The 15,801-nt window shown below is 40.2% G+C and overlaps 1 protein-coding gene across 3 annotated transcripts; it reads left to right on the top strand.

The window, feature by feature from the left end:
* The first annotated feature begins 2,945 nt into the window (after nucleotides 1-2,945).
* Nucleotides 2,946-15,793, top strand: LOC111264321 (A disintegrin and metalloproteinase with thrombospondin motifs adt-1). 3 transcript variants are annotated; one of them, XM_022840119.2, is made up of 18 exons: nucleotides 2,975-3,365; nucleotides 6,366-6,543; nucleotides 7,244-7,286; nucleotides 8,126-8,342; nucleotides 8,622-8,839; nucleotides 9,168-9,511; nucleotides 9,795-9,918; nucleotides 10,137-10,461; nucleotides 10,602-10,848; nucleotides 11,072-11,379; nucleotides 11,541-11,622; nucleotides 12,056-12,170; nucleotides 13,265-13,459; nucleotides 13,894-14,047; nucleotides 14,282-14,330; nucleotides 14,554-14,668; nucleotides 15,136-15,372; nucleotides 15,549-15,793. In XM_022840119.2, the coding sequence occupies exons 2-18, from the start codon at nucleotides 6,472-6,474 to the stop codon at nucleotides 15,641-15,643; spliced, it is 2,940 nt and encodes a 979-aa protein (XP_022695854.1). In that variant the 5' UTR covers nucleotides 2,975-3,365; nucleotides 6,366-6,471; the 3' UTR covers nucleotides 15,644-15,793. The 3 variants fall into 3 exon arrangements, with proteins under 3 accessions (XP_022695855.1, XP_022695854.1, XP_022695852.1); XM_022840117.2 differs by having other exon boundaries at nucleotides 2,985-3,365; nucleotides 15,136-15,405; XM_022840120.2 differs by lacking the exon at nucleotides 15,549-15,793 and having other exon boundaries at nucleotides 2,946-3,365; nucleotides 13,894-14,043; nucleotides 15,136-15,270.
* The last annotated feature ends 8 nt before the right edge of the window (nucleotides 15,794-15,801 follow it).

The raw sequence follows: 15,801 nt of genomic DNA, 5'->3' as shown, positions 1-15,801 counted from the left end.
TTACATTTTCACAGGTTTTCTATATTGTTTTGGGCCTGGTACTGCTCCAGATCGGTGTTTAGGTTCTTAGAAACGAAATGGTTTGATATCAATAACAGTGTGAGTTTATAGATTCAAGTAGATTAGCTTAATTCACACCATATTCCACTATTTCTATATCTATTTCGGTTTTGTAGTATTGTGTTGTAGCTCTTCGTAAAGGTAGAAGTTTTAGTTGTACAACTAGCAAAGGCGAATAAATTATGTTTCAGCGTCAATGGACGCATTGTCCGTACACGAAATTGAATACATGGTTCAATCAAATTTTTGATTATGTACGACTGTAGTTTAATGGAAAGTCACTCTTAAAAGCTTAGAGGTAAACATGCTACTAGCGCTAAAGCCTAACACTCAGTGGCTAGGTTTGTATTTTGCAAAGGTAATGACCCTGGTGAAACAAATTGAAGATTGGTAATATATACTCATAAAAGAGGCCTTCAGCGAAACAGCACTGGCGCAGTTATTTCAACAACGGAAACTGGAACACTGAAGATTGAAGATCACACGGAACATAGGAAACAACTACACCTCGAGATCTCAAAACGAGGGAGCATCGATTACAAAAACTCTCAATTGAAAGTGTCCTTTCTCGGCTTCTTCCAAACCCGTTTTATCAGAGTACGGTGGAAAAACAGTGAAAATGCGCCAAAAAACGCTCACTGCCGAAATCCTAAACAAATATGGCCTTAAAGAAGCCAGCGATGGCGTACTGGAAACAAATTCTCGATAACAAAATTAAGCATAATGCTGCAAATCATAAGCACACAGCTGTTGACGCGCTCGCCAATGGCGTTTATGCGTAAAAATCAACTGGAATACACCTAACGTTTAGCAATACACAATTTAAAAGTGATCCAAATTTCGTAACCCTCTAAGTAGCTCCGGAGAACTTAGCTTAACTGATCTACATGCTGGCCTTGATGAATGTAACGCAACGACAACTTTTACATATATTTAAACTTTTTCCATAACGATGTTGGAGCGATGGGCCGATCAGTTCCTGATAAGGCTTAGAAAGAAAACAGCCACAAAGATTTAATCCTTATAGCTGAATAAAAACATCAGGATAGTCTTTAGTACTAGAAGCAAATACAATTTAATTGAAAATATGTTACGTCATTTAAATTAATGAAATAATATTGAGCTTCTATTGCCAGCTTTGCTATGCGTGTGTAATAAATAAATAATGGAAAACGAAAAAAAAAATGCAAAATTAACGTAATGACCTAAAAACGACTTTTTTAGGTCATTACGTTATTTCTAGGTGAAATAAATGAGCCAAAGTTACGTCTACCTATAACAGTGCAAATCACATAGCAAAGCCAAATCTCAGCCAAATTCAAAATAATAATGTATGAACTTATGAAGTACATTAATGCAAATAGGTTACAACGATTTTTTCTATCCATATATATGTATATATATATATATATATATATTTTTTTTTTTTTTTGTAGAAGCTCTTAGTGCGTCTGACAATCTGTCAAGTGGTTTCGATAAAAAATTCAGCTTTATATCATTACACACAGAAAGACCTACATCCAAAACAGTTTCCATTTAAGATTTTGTTAAGTTCATCTAAAAGACTGACGAATCTACCGCAAAGATATATAAATTGAAGTAAAATTGCAAACTGAAGTAAAGACTGACAATGATAAATAAAGCAAACTCATAAAAATGCATAGGACTATCACAGAAACTACAAGATCCAACGCTGGTCCCCTCAGAAACGCGAATGGTACATTTTTGAAAAACGCAAATATTACTTTCTTTTTTTCACTAAGAAACTAAGCAGGTTATATATTAACGTTCGAGTGACAGTTTATGAACATAACTAATCGAGGGGGTAGACTATAGAAAGTTTCAGGCAAATTGCAGCGTATATTGCCGAAGAATTGTCAAGCTAGCTCTAGCAAGAAGCCTGAAGCAATGACGTACCGACGCTTTCTTCCTCTTCAGAATCAGAGCGCGCAGCGGGAAGAGTTTTGATAATTGAATAATTTTTACTATGGATTTTTTAGTTTGTTTGGGCGCTTTACGCAGCAACTGCCCGAGTTTACAATGTCCAAACACTATTCTGCAGCCTACGTAATGCGATTCTGTGTCAGATCTAAGAAAAAATTATATTAAACAATAGCAACATAAAGGGCCAGCGATTTACTGCTACAGTCACGTTGCTATCGCCCAAAAACGTATGTTTCTTTAGCAGCTCTATAATATCTGTATTTCCCTCTAGTGGCTGTGTCTTCAGTGTCGACTTTTAACTATTCTCAAAGAATAACGGTACGAAATGGAAAGATTAAATGTCGAAAAAGACAATACATTGCGCCTATGAACAGTAAAAAAACGATAGATTCACAGGAAGAGATATGCAGCCAGCGTCATCATTGGCATGGAAGGAAGGGAGTACTATAATTTTAACTGCTGGCTGATTTTTCTCTGCGACTGCTTGCTCACAAGCCAGCCACGTTGGTGGTTCATTTTGAGTAGTTGGGATGACGTTACACGGCCCCAAGTCGCGTGTGGCAATAAAGGTTGAACTAAAGGGGAAAAATGGAAGAGAGTGTCAAGGATGAGAAACAGAGTGAAACTTGAAGACAATGAGATGAAACTGACCGGAGAAAGAGGCGGCGCCCGGCAGATACAACAGTCAGAACAATGACAGCCCTGGTAAAAGTGCCGGTTGGTTCTACTTTTCAGATATGTTATGTCAGAGCCGGCTATCTCTGCGCGACGGACGGTAGTTGGTGAACGAACTACCCTCTCAGAGCTAACCACAGTACGCACACACACTTTGCCGCGTGTAGAGGACCGCGTCTGCCATTGCTCGCTGCCGGGTGTTGATATTTTGCCTTATAGTGCCACACGGTCATTTGGGCTCGCCGAACTGCTACTGCCGTCGGCGACGGTTACGGCGCGATGTGGTGGGCTAGGAGAGCACCACGAGCAGTTGTGTCTTTAGCATATAGCATGTGGGTAGGGTGATCTGAGAGCATTTGCTGTCGGAAGGAGCAAGGCGAATCTTTGGAGGCGTTGCTCAAACCTACTTGGAGACCCTGGCTAGTGCTCGCTGCTTTCGATTCGTCGCCGTTGCGTGGAAAACTGTGGGTAGCTTTAATGCCGTGCTTAGCACAGACAACGCGTTAAGGAAGAAAAAAGCAAGTGATCTCGAAACGAGATAGTAGCCATTGAGGAGCGTGACTTATTGCCGCCGTAGCTATCGGCTCTCCGAGGCGTTTTCTGTGAATCAGAGTGTGGACGCTAGTGCTTTCCTGTCAGTGATTTCACCAGAGAATAGAAAAACATTTTGGAATCGAACTCTACAAGTAAGTCCATGGATAGCAAGATCATAACCTACAAAATGTAATTGTTTTACTTAGAGATTAAATCCTTGTAGAGATAAAATCACCCGAGGAAATTTCATACGTATCTGCAGAGCTCCCCACGAGCGATTGTAAAAGATCAAGCGCTAACAGTCAGATGATTTAAAATTCTGTACCGCAATTACCGCAAAATATCAGTATATGAACTAAAAACGTAAGCATTCTTGCCACTTCCTCCCTCCTGAAACGTTTAAGCGTATTCAGCGGCATGGTTTTCGACCTATGATCGGACCTATACGTATTAAATGCTTATGTGTTTGTAAATATGGGAACAGATCCTCTATAGATGCAGACAACAGTTGTCGATTCAAACGGCACATATTAACCAACTTGGAAAGTTTTCACTTGTTTTAAAAGCTTTGGCTGTTGTGAAGTGCTTTAGGAGTGAACTTAATTTGCCAAGTAAAAACAAAGGTTCCGAGATGCATTTGAACGACTGACATTCAGTAGTACTAGCAATTCTTAGTGAAATCAAATAATCTTGTCCTGTTTTTTAGAGCGATAAATTGATGGTGCTATATAATAAATGATGGATAAAAGATAAGGGAACGTGTTGAATGTTTGCTATATTCATACTTCTGTTGTGTTATAGGGGACTTTGCTTTGCAGTTTGTTTCGATCGAATGGATTCCTCAAAATATTTGCGTACACTTTATGGTTAGTTGATTTTAAATTTCCGAAGCCTTCAAATCCTCAGATGCTTCTTGGTAATGGACGATGTTTATTTCTTAGGTGAAAAATTGATAGTTGGAGAGTAAAACAGGAAATGACACCGAGCTAACAATCTTCTGCGATTCCTAATAACAAATAGGGAAAACACCGGAGGCAATGTGACTTTTTCTTGGTGTAACAAAGATGGCTTTGAATTTAAGTGGGTTAAGTTCTTAAATCTTGTGAGCAATGACTTCAAACGAAATTTTTATTATATAATATTCCAGATAAAGTTTATTCGCGATTTATGTTACATGTTCAGCAACAGGCTTCTATAAAGGCACATAACAACAAAGTACGTATAAGATGACATTGTATGAGATTAACTGTCATCATTCATTCATATGGCGATCATTCGCCTGAGCTGTAACATATATGACTTAATAGTTTACGACCTAAGAGCTGAACACGCGAGAGAATCAGTGTGCCAGACTCTCAACTGAGGGCACTCGGAGACAACTAGTACTTGTATGCTACATATCGGAATTATCCACGTGTCTAGTAGAAGTACACCCGTCAATAGAGCCACGAAAGCGCCTGTCTGTACATAGCTAGTGAGGGAAGCGTATAGAGAAATGGATAACAATGTGAGGCCAATAATGGTCTAGCTACTTCCAGTTGTTGTCTCCCGTCGTTCCCATGCTAACGAATTCGCCATCTATTATGGCGAACTTCACTCAGAGATGGCGTCGGTCCTCGGAAGTCTAAAGCGTGATTTCAAATCTTCGATGAGCGGTGTGGCGTCTAAAAGGAGATAAACTAGTCCTTTCCCTGGCGAGCTATGAAAACCCAGAGGAAGAGATTTTCATTCGTATAATTATTATTGATTCGCCCAACCTCCACCTACACGCTAGCGCTACACGAATCACGCGATAAGGAAAGTTCGTATCGTCAGTGGTGGCAATTAATGCCTTCTTTTGTCTGTAACTGCTCTATGAACGAAGGATGAATCGCTGAGTGCTAGCTGGAGATTTATTTTCTCCATGCCGCTCTCGCAGTTCATCTTTCCCTATTTCGTCATCAATTATTAACAGTAGATTTTGGAGTCTTCGCTCGAACGCTCCGATTGACTTCAATAAATGGGAAAAAGGGGAACGAGCATAAAACAGACTTTGTGCTCTTCTGGCTTCCACTTGAAACTGCACAACGTCGCGAAGTAATACGACAGCTTTTCTTCCAGCTACCAAGGAAACAAAAGCTACAGACATAAATGATTATTCAAGCCATGTCGTAAACAACAATCAAACTTTAAAGACGTAACAAATAAGAATAAGATCAGGTAATCAGCTCGGAGAAAGTCGACATAGATACCGCTGCGGATTACGCCTTGAGCTTGTTTTCCCCTATTGGTAATTTTGTTCGTCGAAACTAACTTTTACAGCTTATTTAGTCGAAATACTAATGAATGCCTCGATATCGTTGAGTGTTGCCTGAACTCGAACTGATGAGTTCCCCTTTAAGAAAAAATTATTCCGTCCAAATTACCTTCATTTTATATAAAGGAGTAAAGAAATCCTTTTTGCCCTTACGGTACGCCTTTGCTTATAGGAATTGGTATGATTCGCGTCGCTGGCCTTGAGTACGACATATTATTATAGGCATACTCATGAGTGCGATTAGACGTCTTCCTAGACGAAAAACCTCTTAGGAACATTTGAAGACGAAGGTTTCCACGATTTAAATCGCCAATATACCAGATAAACGACTGGTGTACAATATGGCCGAAATTAGCCGCACCGTAAATACAACTTTACTTAAAGGGCTGTGACTTACGATTCTAAACGTGTTCGCTCTTATCTAGAATCTTTTATTCTACTTACAACAACAATAAAATTATAGATACGACGTCCTTTATGGTTACTGGATCCTATGAACGAACGAAGTTTCCTGCTATAGAATACAATGTAGAGTTTTAATTTTGGCAATGCTTGAGTAACAGTCTATCTCGTTATCTAAAACATGCCCTACACTAAGATTCTATTAGTTGAAATAACTCTATCTAGGGCAGTGACGAATCGGATTTGGTCTCTTCGAGCGTTATTTTGTCCGCCGCTAGACCCGAAGCCCATCAAATGCTTGCATGTTTCAAGTATATACTGTAGCATGTAGCGTAATGGACGCAACTGTGTATTTCTCAAACTGTTTCCAGTCATAACGGACTAGCAGCAGTGTGTTTATATCTTCTATTGAACGATCTCTGATTTCAACGCATTACTCTTAATTTGTTTTCAGGAGACTTTCTTCGTACAACGTACTCATAATCTAGGACGTCTTTTCCTTAAGCATCGTAAAAGATCGACGCAATCCAGATCGACTTGCCGCTGAGCTGAAACCTTCGATGCGCCTTCATAAACATGTTTTCACAGTCGTTTCCCTTCTGGTGGCTACGGCCGCCTCAGCGTCAGTGGAGGTGAGCCCTTCTTTATACAGCCATAGTTCTTACGGCTCTGTGGCTTAAGCGCACATCTGGAACAGTAACTTGTCCGTATGTTAAATTCGTATTTCAACGTAAATAGTGTTACACTGTTACTTGCAATAGCCCTAGATGTAGCATATGTTTCATAAGAGTTATTGAAATTACTTCATGCCATTGCTCTGGGCTTTTTCAAAAGCTGACGGTGCAAGCTTTCTTGTAGATACGTTTAGAATTAACGTCTCTGTGGGCGATGATGCGAGTGGCCGATAGAAGCACGGATATAAAAGGTCGTGTCCAAATACACATCAAGTATTTATGTTTACAGAAAATGCTGTTTGCTACTTTACACGAATAATGTAAGCTTCGTTAATAGTTTTTGTTCTCAATTATTCATTACTCGAAAAAAGTTCGTCAAGCGTCTCGCCTCGTACGGTATTACATAAAATATTTTCTATTGAATAACAATAGATCAAAGAGTTCATATTTAAACAGTACGTCTTTCGACGCAGGTTTGGGCTTAAAACGAAAATCAGAAATTTATCTATTTTGTAGTGTTACTCATCGATTCAATCGGCAATTTGTGTGTTTGGTTATTAAGAAAAAAAAGCACAAAGTTTCCTACGAGACGAGCGCCATGGAGTTCTTTCGAGCTTCTCGTGGACTATTATAACCTGACGTATTCTTCCACTTGCAGCCTGCCGATGATATTGTGGTAGCAATCACTGATTTACTTGCACGTGAGTTTTCAATTCATTCGTAGTATCAACAGGTAGGGTTCATATGGTTGGCGGACGGGTAGCTGGCTGGACTAGCACACGTTTCAGTAGCCTAATAGGTTTCATTGACAACAACCTAAGGCCATAGAATTATATCAAACTTAATACCGTCCGTTGCACATGCAATATTAGTTAACTCCACTTATTTTTGCTGATTATCATTATAATTATTAGAACACTTGAGCCTAGTTAATTAAAATATTTTTGGACGTGTTTGACGACACGTTTACCGTATTTTTTTTATGCTGAAGTCCAGGCGTCCGTAATGACTCGAAACAGCTCGTAGGATTTATTCATTTGTCTATCGTTAGCCATTAAATTTTTTCAAGTTTTTTCAAGCCTTTTTTCAAGTTTCATTATAAACATGTACCTTACATCATTATATGATTATACCACAATACACCATTACATGTAGAACTCAATAGAACCAAGTTTTACTACTAGGTATAATTGAGACTATGTTAAAATACGATACATCAAGTGCCATCATTTTCCGTACCAACATGGACCGCAGCCCGATTTTTTGCGCCCTGGGTATTTAAAAATGGAAAACACCCTGTGCCTGGTAGCAGCTTTAATACTACAATGAATCTGACAAACGATACAGATAAGTTTGTTATAATCAAACATTGATGTTTACTTCAGCAATACGCGTAAATTAAACGATATACGAAAATATATACGTAATGTACAAAATATATATAGTTAAGTCTTTGCAGTTTAATAGGCATTTGATAGAGCGATACATTTACTACCATCAATAGGTTATGCAATATTAAATGATCCTTTATTCCTGGTAGGGGGAGCGCAAGTGGAACAAACAGAAGTAATTTCTGTTCGCAGCGTCGGCCGAAAGCGAAGATCTGGTCATCAGAACAATGCTAATATTGCGTTAAATGCCTTTGGTCGTCATATTCGCCTCAAGTTGAGAAGGAATCGAAGACTTGTAAGCCGGAACTTTATGCTTCGGAATAACATGGAAGCGAGCGGTTACGATGAGTCTTCCGTTGACATCGAGTGGGTACTTCCCAATAAACATATATATGCACATATAATCCAGAGCGTTAATATCTTGCTTTTACAAACTCCGTCAAATAAAGACATATTATACGTTGTAGTTGTCCTACACAATAGGAAACTGTAGGTATACCCATTTACAGCGACAATGACTGTTCCGTGTTGGAATATAGTTGGACGTTGGGATAACTTCGATGGGCCAAAAGTTTGGTGTCCCTATATATATTTTGTATATGCCGCCATTAATTTTAATTCAGTAACATTTTTGTGCATTTCTAGGTGCTATTATATCGGCAGCGTGCTTGGGGAACCAGCCTCAAAGGCGGCCGTATCACTGTGCGACGGCGGGATGCGGGGAATGGTCTACTGGGGATCAGGAAACAAGACTCTGGCAATATACCCACTACCTCATGACGTGAATTCGACTGCAACGGTCAGTGATGCGCACGTCATTGTAAGCATCAACCAGACCACGAAACTGCTAACAGAGTTTGATGGTATGAATTCCGAAAACGTTTTTCGAAATTCGGCCCGACGGCTTTTTCCTTTTTCACTAAAAAAGCAAGACCGAGTGCTAGTCTTTTAATATAGTAACAAGCTCGCTATTTGTTTGCGTTAGATGCTGACGCCGTAAGCACTTATTAGTCTTTACTTTCAGTGTCTTCGCGACTGATCGCTTCAAACTTGAATCCTCAAATTTGATCGAAGACTTGCCCTAACGTAACTTATAGGAAATCGTAGCCTTGCAATCAACTGCGCAAGATATACAAACTGTTACTAACGCTTGCAGAACTTAGTCGTTTAATTCGTAGCACAACTCTGTAGAGTCGTCCGATAGGGTTGTAATTCGTGAATATCCACGCGAGATGTCGCGTCACTCGCCGAGTCACACCAGGGTTCCAGCTGCCCTTACGATGCCAAGTTTGGGCCATCGTGCTAACGTTACCCGAGTTCGAACTCAGAAGGCGATTGTTGAAACGGCTTTCTTTGTCGACGAAAGCCTGTACAAACACATTGAGCACGTGTTTCCCCGTGACACGCGTCGCCAGGTCGCCATCTTCGCTCTGACCCTCATCAATCAAATGCAAGTAGTCTACGAGCAGGAGTCCCTTGGTGGTTTAGTGAGCATCACGCTTACATATCTAGAAATCATGTATCCGCAAGCTCAGGTAAATTTAATGGCATTATTAGCCGAAAGTATTCTTAATTATGATCTCGTTGTTAGCAGAAGGATCTTAGTAGTAAAAACATTCAGTTCTAAAAAAGTTCCACTATTTCTCTTCACTTTGAACTTCTCTTACCATCTAGTTACGTGCACCTTATGTCAGACGCAAATACCGAAACACATATTTACCCTTGGCCGTTGTCCCGTGTTGTTGATCACAGTTTGAATAGAAGCCATTGCTATCACCTGCGAAGCGCTTACCGACACATATTGCCTTGTCATTGCAGGATAAGATACCATCAAACCAAGACTATGATTATTATTTGACGTCGTTCTGTATATACCAGCAGGCTCGGAGGAACACAAAAGATAGCGAGTATACGCACTGGGACTACGCAGTTCTGATCTCAGGTAGGACTGGTTTCAATCTTGTTAAATGAGGACTTCGTTGCCGACCCCTATTTCGAGCTCAATTGATCATCGAACAACATTGTGACCTAAGTGAATGAGCGTTCAACGCGTAGCCGTAAACAAAATGACTAAACTTCACAATATTTGTGCATTCTTGTTGATGCTGTATTTTGCTGTGCGATAATTTTATCCACTGCAACTGTTACTATGACTACCAGCAATGAACCTGTACGCTAGGAATAAGCACGGTCATAAAATGAAGGACGTAGTAGGCATGACAGCTGTGGGCGGTATGTGCAATGAGTTGCATTCATGTGCATTACTGGAGGGCAGAGATCTGCAGAGTGCCCACATCATTGCGCATGAAACAGGTCACTCACTTGGAATGGAACACGACGGTGAGGGCGACAACAGTGTTTGCCCCTGGAACAAGTTCATTATGAGCTCCACTACCGGCTTCACTAAAAAGACGTGGTCCAAATGTAGCCTTAAATCCCTCCAGGCCTTTCTCAACACGGAGCGCGCTGACTGCCTTTATAAACGGTGAGAAATCATGATTATCAATGATGGTTGTTTAATACTATCGGTAATTACAACCCATATGCCTCAATGTATTGCAAAAAAACGAGTGCAGCGAAAAAACTCGATACAGGACGAATGTACTTCCTGTCTACCATTGACAGATCTTCAAATAAAAACTTCTTGGCGGGTCCCGAGTCCCGGATCTACAAGCTATTTCCAGGAGTCCACTACACAGCTGATCAGCAGTGTGAAATGAAATTCGGAGACGGTTACCGACGGGCAGGGTTTCAGAATCTTGAAGACGTGTGCCGGATACTCAAATGCGAACAAAAGACTGGTGAAGCACTTCTGGTTCGCAACACGCACGGCTATACAGCAATGGAAGGAACTCAATGCGGAAGAAACAAAGTACGTATTAAAAAGCCTGTTCTGCTACTCTTCACGTTTGCTTCACGTTCAAGTTTTAATTAGACTTGCCTGCGGGTAAATTATGGACATCTTCTGTTGGCGAACGCTTTTAACGTAGCCCTTTCAAGTCACGCATTGTATCTGAGGAAAACAACAATTTGTGTTATATTAGCTACCGGCATTAGCTGCTTTATTACACAAATAATTTCGGTGATTTTTTCAGTGGTGCCGTGGCGGTGTGTGTACGGAAATTACTAACGGAGACCACAATCTGCTGCGAGAATCAAAGGAAGCCTCGCTACGTAACCATGGGAATAGCTGGAATCAAACGCCATTACCACCTCCACGGATTCCGATGCCTCCGCCTCTGTTACCTTCAAGTGCACGAACGCCCGTTCCCGAACAGCCCGTTCAGGCTAGCTGGACCCCCTGGTCAGCTTGGGGGCACTGTGAAAGCGGGTGCACCGCCCGCGTTGATCGTGTACCGAAAGCTATTCGCATTTCCATTAGAAGCTGTATCGACATTAATACGTACGTTTACTTATGATACACATTGTAATCTAAGATGTACTTCTTGCATGTAAACTTATTGCGCAATTACGTTTGCCTAATAGTTTTCATCGTAGTCGATGAGCCGATCTCTCAGGTGATTGACTTGGTTCTTTTGTGCCGTTACCACTGATCTCTTACAGAAACACGACATTACCATCGGACAAGTGTGCGAAAAGCGACTCGGGCGGTAACATCAAATCGCAGCTTTGCCAAGAGTCCATCGTAAGCATAACCTTATTTTATCTGTTTTTTTTACAGCATAATCACCCGTTTATCGATGCTCGTACGATAATCAGATGACAGAATCATCAGTACCAGTGTTGCGTTACATATATTTAACTTGACGTGTGCGCAAATACAGATGACGACGTAAATGCTAACGTCATGTCACGCAAATAGTTATCATTCGAATTACGTTTAAACATATTTTAGATACTGAGATAAGCAGATATTGCTGAAGATATCATTGCAGAGATAGCAAATACTCCCACAGTAAATAGCATTGTCGCATGAATATTCAATACTTGTACGGTATAATGTTGATATAATATCATTTTCTTATAGTCAAGCCAGTAAACTTTACATCAAAATCCGTATTGTTTAACTGAGATTAAATACAATAAAAACAAAAAGTAGAATTGTTTTTCGTTTTCAGTGCAACAGCTCGCGAGCTTCAGATCTGGATCGCATGATTCAGGACACCTGCATAGCAGCTATGGAGCGTAATACAAGTTACAGCGGGACAGGAACACAATTCCATCAAAATGATGGTCAGTTCTCTTACTCATTTGCTTTCTTGCAAATTACGTTAAACTATAATTGAATTTATAATCCTCCACTGCGACCACTACCACTAAATACCTTCTGGAGTTTTCGCAGTAAATTATACTCCGAATTATCCGTACATCGTTACCTACATATGGGTTAGTAAGGTCTTTCTCTCTATCGCTCTCGTTTACTTAGGATGGAGTCAAAATGGTTCATTTTGTTACCTAGGTTCCACTTGAGTCATGCACGTCGCTTAAGCAAAGTAGCTCAAAAAAATGGCTGGTTTTAGGATTTACGCATACCGTGACTTGGGTTTTAGGATCGTTGGAATTTCTCTTTTGCATGATTCGTAGCACTGCTGGAACCAGAAAAACAAAGGGCTTCTAGCGTTTCTTCAATTTCCCATATACGACAAATGACCGAATCTATTCGGGCGTAATTGACACCCCGTAACATGATCACACGCAAGCCTGACATATATAGCCATATATTAACTATCGTTGCTATATATATACTATATTTGGAAATTTCTTAATAGAATATTAAGAATAAATGTAGAGAAGGAAAGTTATTTATGGATACTAGCTCAAGTCGAATCGAGTAAACGAAAAAAATTTACAATCGATCTCAGTTTTGCTGACCACTCTAATATATATGAAAAAGTTATGGGAAGTTATGGGAAATATCTTAGAATGGTTTTTTAGGGTCAAGCAAATACTTGAAATGGATAGTAGCGCTAGTACCGTGTGGACCTGGGTAATTTCTTCGATGATTATATATGTCTCGTACTGCACAGGGCGTTCAAAATGGCAGACGCACATAGCTAGCTATCTGAATGCGGATCAAGGAACATTCTGAGCGCATACGCATAAACGACAAATTCGAATCTATCTATCTATATGATATGTATAAACTTACGGAACAGGCAGCAGCGTGAACCTACTGGATGTGGTTTAGCTCAAAATGAAGATTAGTTAAACTTCGAAAATGAGTAGGGCTATTTCCCAATTCTGCATTCTTAAGTTACAATGTATTCAGTGGCTTGTATAACACTTGATGTAATGATGCGCAATAATGTTCTTTTAATTCGGAATAGAGAGGTACTCGTGCCGTATATGGTGCCGTCGCGATAACGGAATAGTCGATTATATGGGTGTGCTACCAGACGGTGCCGAATGTTACGCGCATGACCAGCCTGCTAATAAGTTCTGTGTCAAGGGCAACTGTATGCGCTTCGATTGCCAAGGAAATTCCATTCAAGTTCACCGTGAACCTCGACGCGAAGAGTGGAGTAAGTTGATCGATAGATAGGGTACCTAAACTGTAGGGTATGCACGCATACATACTATAAACTAAACTGCAATAAATCCTTGTTTATGTTTATGCCGATTGCGAACTACGTACATTGTATTTACTACCATAAAATTGGTTATTAGTTACTATTTGATTTGGATAATTATAATCATGGTCTTGATTACCGCTGAGGCCGTCATAAAGCCAAAAACTACGATTTTTATTGATATTTTTGTTAGCTCCTTTGGGTAATACCGTCCCTCACGTGAAATGATCTTGTCGGAATGTGGCGGTAGGAGAAAGTAAGATGTTGTTAGTCTGCTTTACTGAATTCGGTCGGTTGCGAAACGGACACAAGATGTCCAGTTGACGTTGTTTTTTCTTTAAAAAAAGGAAAAACACTTGTTTTTGCACTTTATGCTTTGTATGTAGCATGCATTGCGCCCGCTGTTCGACTTCCTTCAAAATCAACCACAAAAAAGCGTCCCACAGAGGACGAGAGCGCCAGAGGCGGAAGCGGGTCCCGAAAACAGTGTAAACACTCGTGTATTCGCGGAGGAAGGGGAACTCTCCTCCAACTGGGTTGGTAAGTCTTTCTATTTCGGGTGCGGTCTACTGGTGATATCCAGCGTCGTTCCTAACGGCAAATTCATCAATATGGGTAGAAGATCTGGTGGATAGTTTTTTCAGAATATTGCGTCACTGCAATCGATTGCGCATAGTGAAGTTCACTAACTTATACAGCGTTGCTGAAAGGCAATACAATGGGCACGGTAACGGCACGTTAGAATTAAAATACCTCATGCCTCCATTTTTTCAGTGCCGACTGTGCAATGGATTCAATGGGCCTTTGTGATGATCGAAGCGAGGTGGGTGGTGTGTAACAGATACGTCTGTAGGCCTTAATAATGGATCATTAATATGCGCAGAAATTTCTGGTATCTTCTGTTAGAAAAGTCACTATCGTGCGTTTACTTACACATAGAGCCGACTACACGTCTGTTGTGTCCTCCTGCAACAATATACAGTCAACAAAATACTTCAGAATTGATTGGGCCTTCACTAAACACGTAATTGATACTTTCGTTGCAGTGCTCCTCTGTTATTGAAGTTAATGAGTATGCGACAAATCTGTGCAAAAAGCATCAGCGTAGATATACTCATCTTTTTAACGGAGTCGGCATACAAAAATCCTATAAAGATGATGGTAAGTTACAACTGAGTTCCCTTTTATTATCCTATTCTTATATAACAATGTAAACAACAAATAATAGCATTAAAGATGTTTTGTGCAGATATAAGCAATAGCGGGTCTCATCAATTCTAACGGAAGCTGTTATCGAAGATAACGTAAAGATCATGCCTCGCACGGAATTTGAAATTGCATTATGTATCTGCCTATGTAACGCGATAATCAAATTACTCAAAAATAGCTAGCTAAATATAGAACAATCATCTTCTTCAACCTGAATCCATTAAAAAAACAAGCACTTGAAGGAGGCGGCACAGATTCCAGGAAGATATTTATTGCGGAACCATATGTTGACTATTCAAAGTAAGGTAGGTAAACGCAATTTCAGAAACCCGTGTAGAAAGATTCATCTGAGCATTTTCCGACTGTCTTTACGTATCTTCACCTAATTTTGTTTGGCTTGTTGTTCCGATTTCGCAAAGATGACGTAGACGAGCAATGCGTGGTCGCTTGCCAGGATCTTTTTAATCCATTGATGTTTTACGGAATGGATACCCTTGAAGATACGCGTTTTCCGCCCGGAACGCCTTGTCTAGCTGAGGGTAGAGCCCAAGGCTATTGTCACTTTGGTAAATGCGTTGACGAACGCAAATTCGAAGCTTCTCTATATCGTACTACTCAACAAGGAGAACAGCACGTTGAACGGAAAATCAATACTGGTCAGTACGCTACGCACGATGTCGCAGACAGCGGTAAGTCGATCTAAGCACTATCTGAGACTCTACCTGAGATAATTAGATTTTAGAACATATTGCACGCAAAGCAAGCCGGTGATCAATATCTAACGCTACCAGCGAAGATAAACTCCGGAAAGATATAATTTTTTTGGTTTCAGATCTCCGGCGTGGTACCCGGACGAAGAGGTGGATTTTCCAAGACATCTACATAGTCAGCCTAAAGAAGACACTTGCTAACTTGACCACTACCTAATGAGAATTTACCGATATGTACATATTTCATACATTATATTATACTATAATATTTAGCGTGTAATATAATACCATTTCACATGTTATACCACACATATGCCATACTACATGTCTGTAAATATGACTTAAATATTACTTTTTGTACAAACAATGAGTAGA

This window comes from Varroa jacobsoni, unplaced genomic scaffold, assembly GCF_002532875.2.
Source record: "Varroa jacobsoni isolate VJ856 unplaced genomic scaffold, vjacob_1.0 scaffold_847, whole genome shotgun sequence".
Classification (NCBI taxonomy): domain Eukaryota; kingdom Metazoa; phylum Arthropoda; class Arachnida; order Mesostigmata; family Varroidae; genus Varroa; species Varroa jacobsoni.
The sequence above is the reverse complement of the archived record's forward strand: the minus strand, read 5'-3'. Positions and strand labels throughout refer to the sequence as shown.

Excerpts from the sequence above, each read along its gene's own strand:
- LOC111264321 (XM_022840117.2), top strand. The coding sequence starts at position 6,472 with ATGCGCCTTCATAAACATGTTTTCACAGTCGTTTCCCTTCTGGTGGCT. Across the intron at positions 9,919-10,136 it reads CTACGCAGTTCTGATCTCAG|CAATGAACCTGTACGCTAGG; the intron begins GTAGGACTGGTT and ends TATGACTACCAG. Across the intron at positions 10,849-11,071 it reads CTCAATGCGGAAGAAACAAA|TGGTGCCGTGGCGGTGTGTG; the intron begins GTACGTATTAAA and ends TGATTTTTTCAG.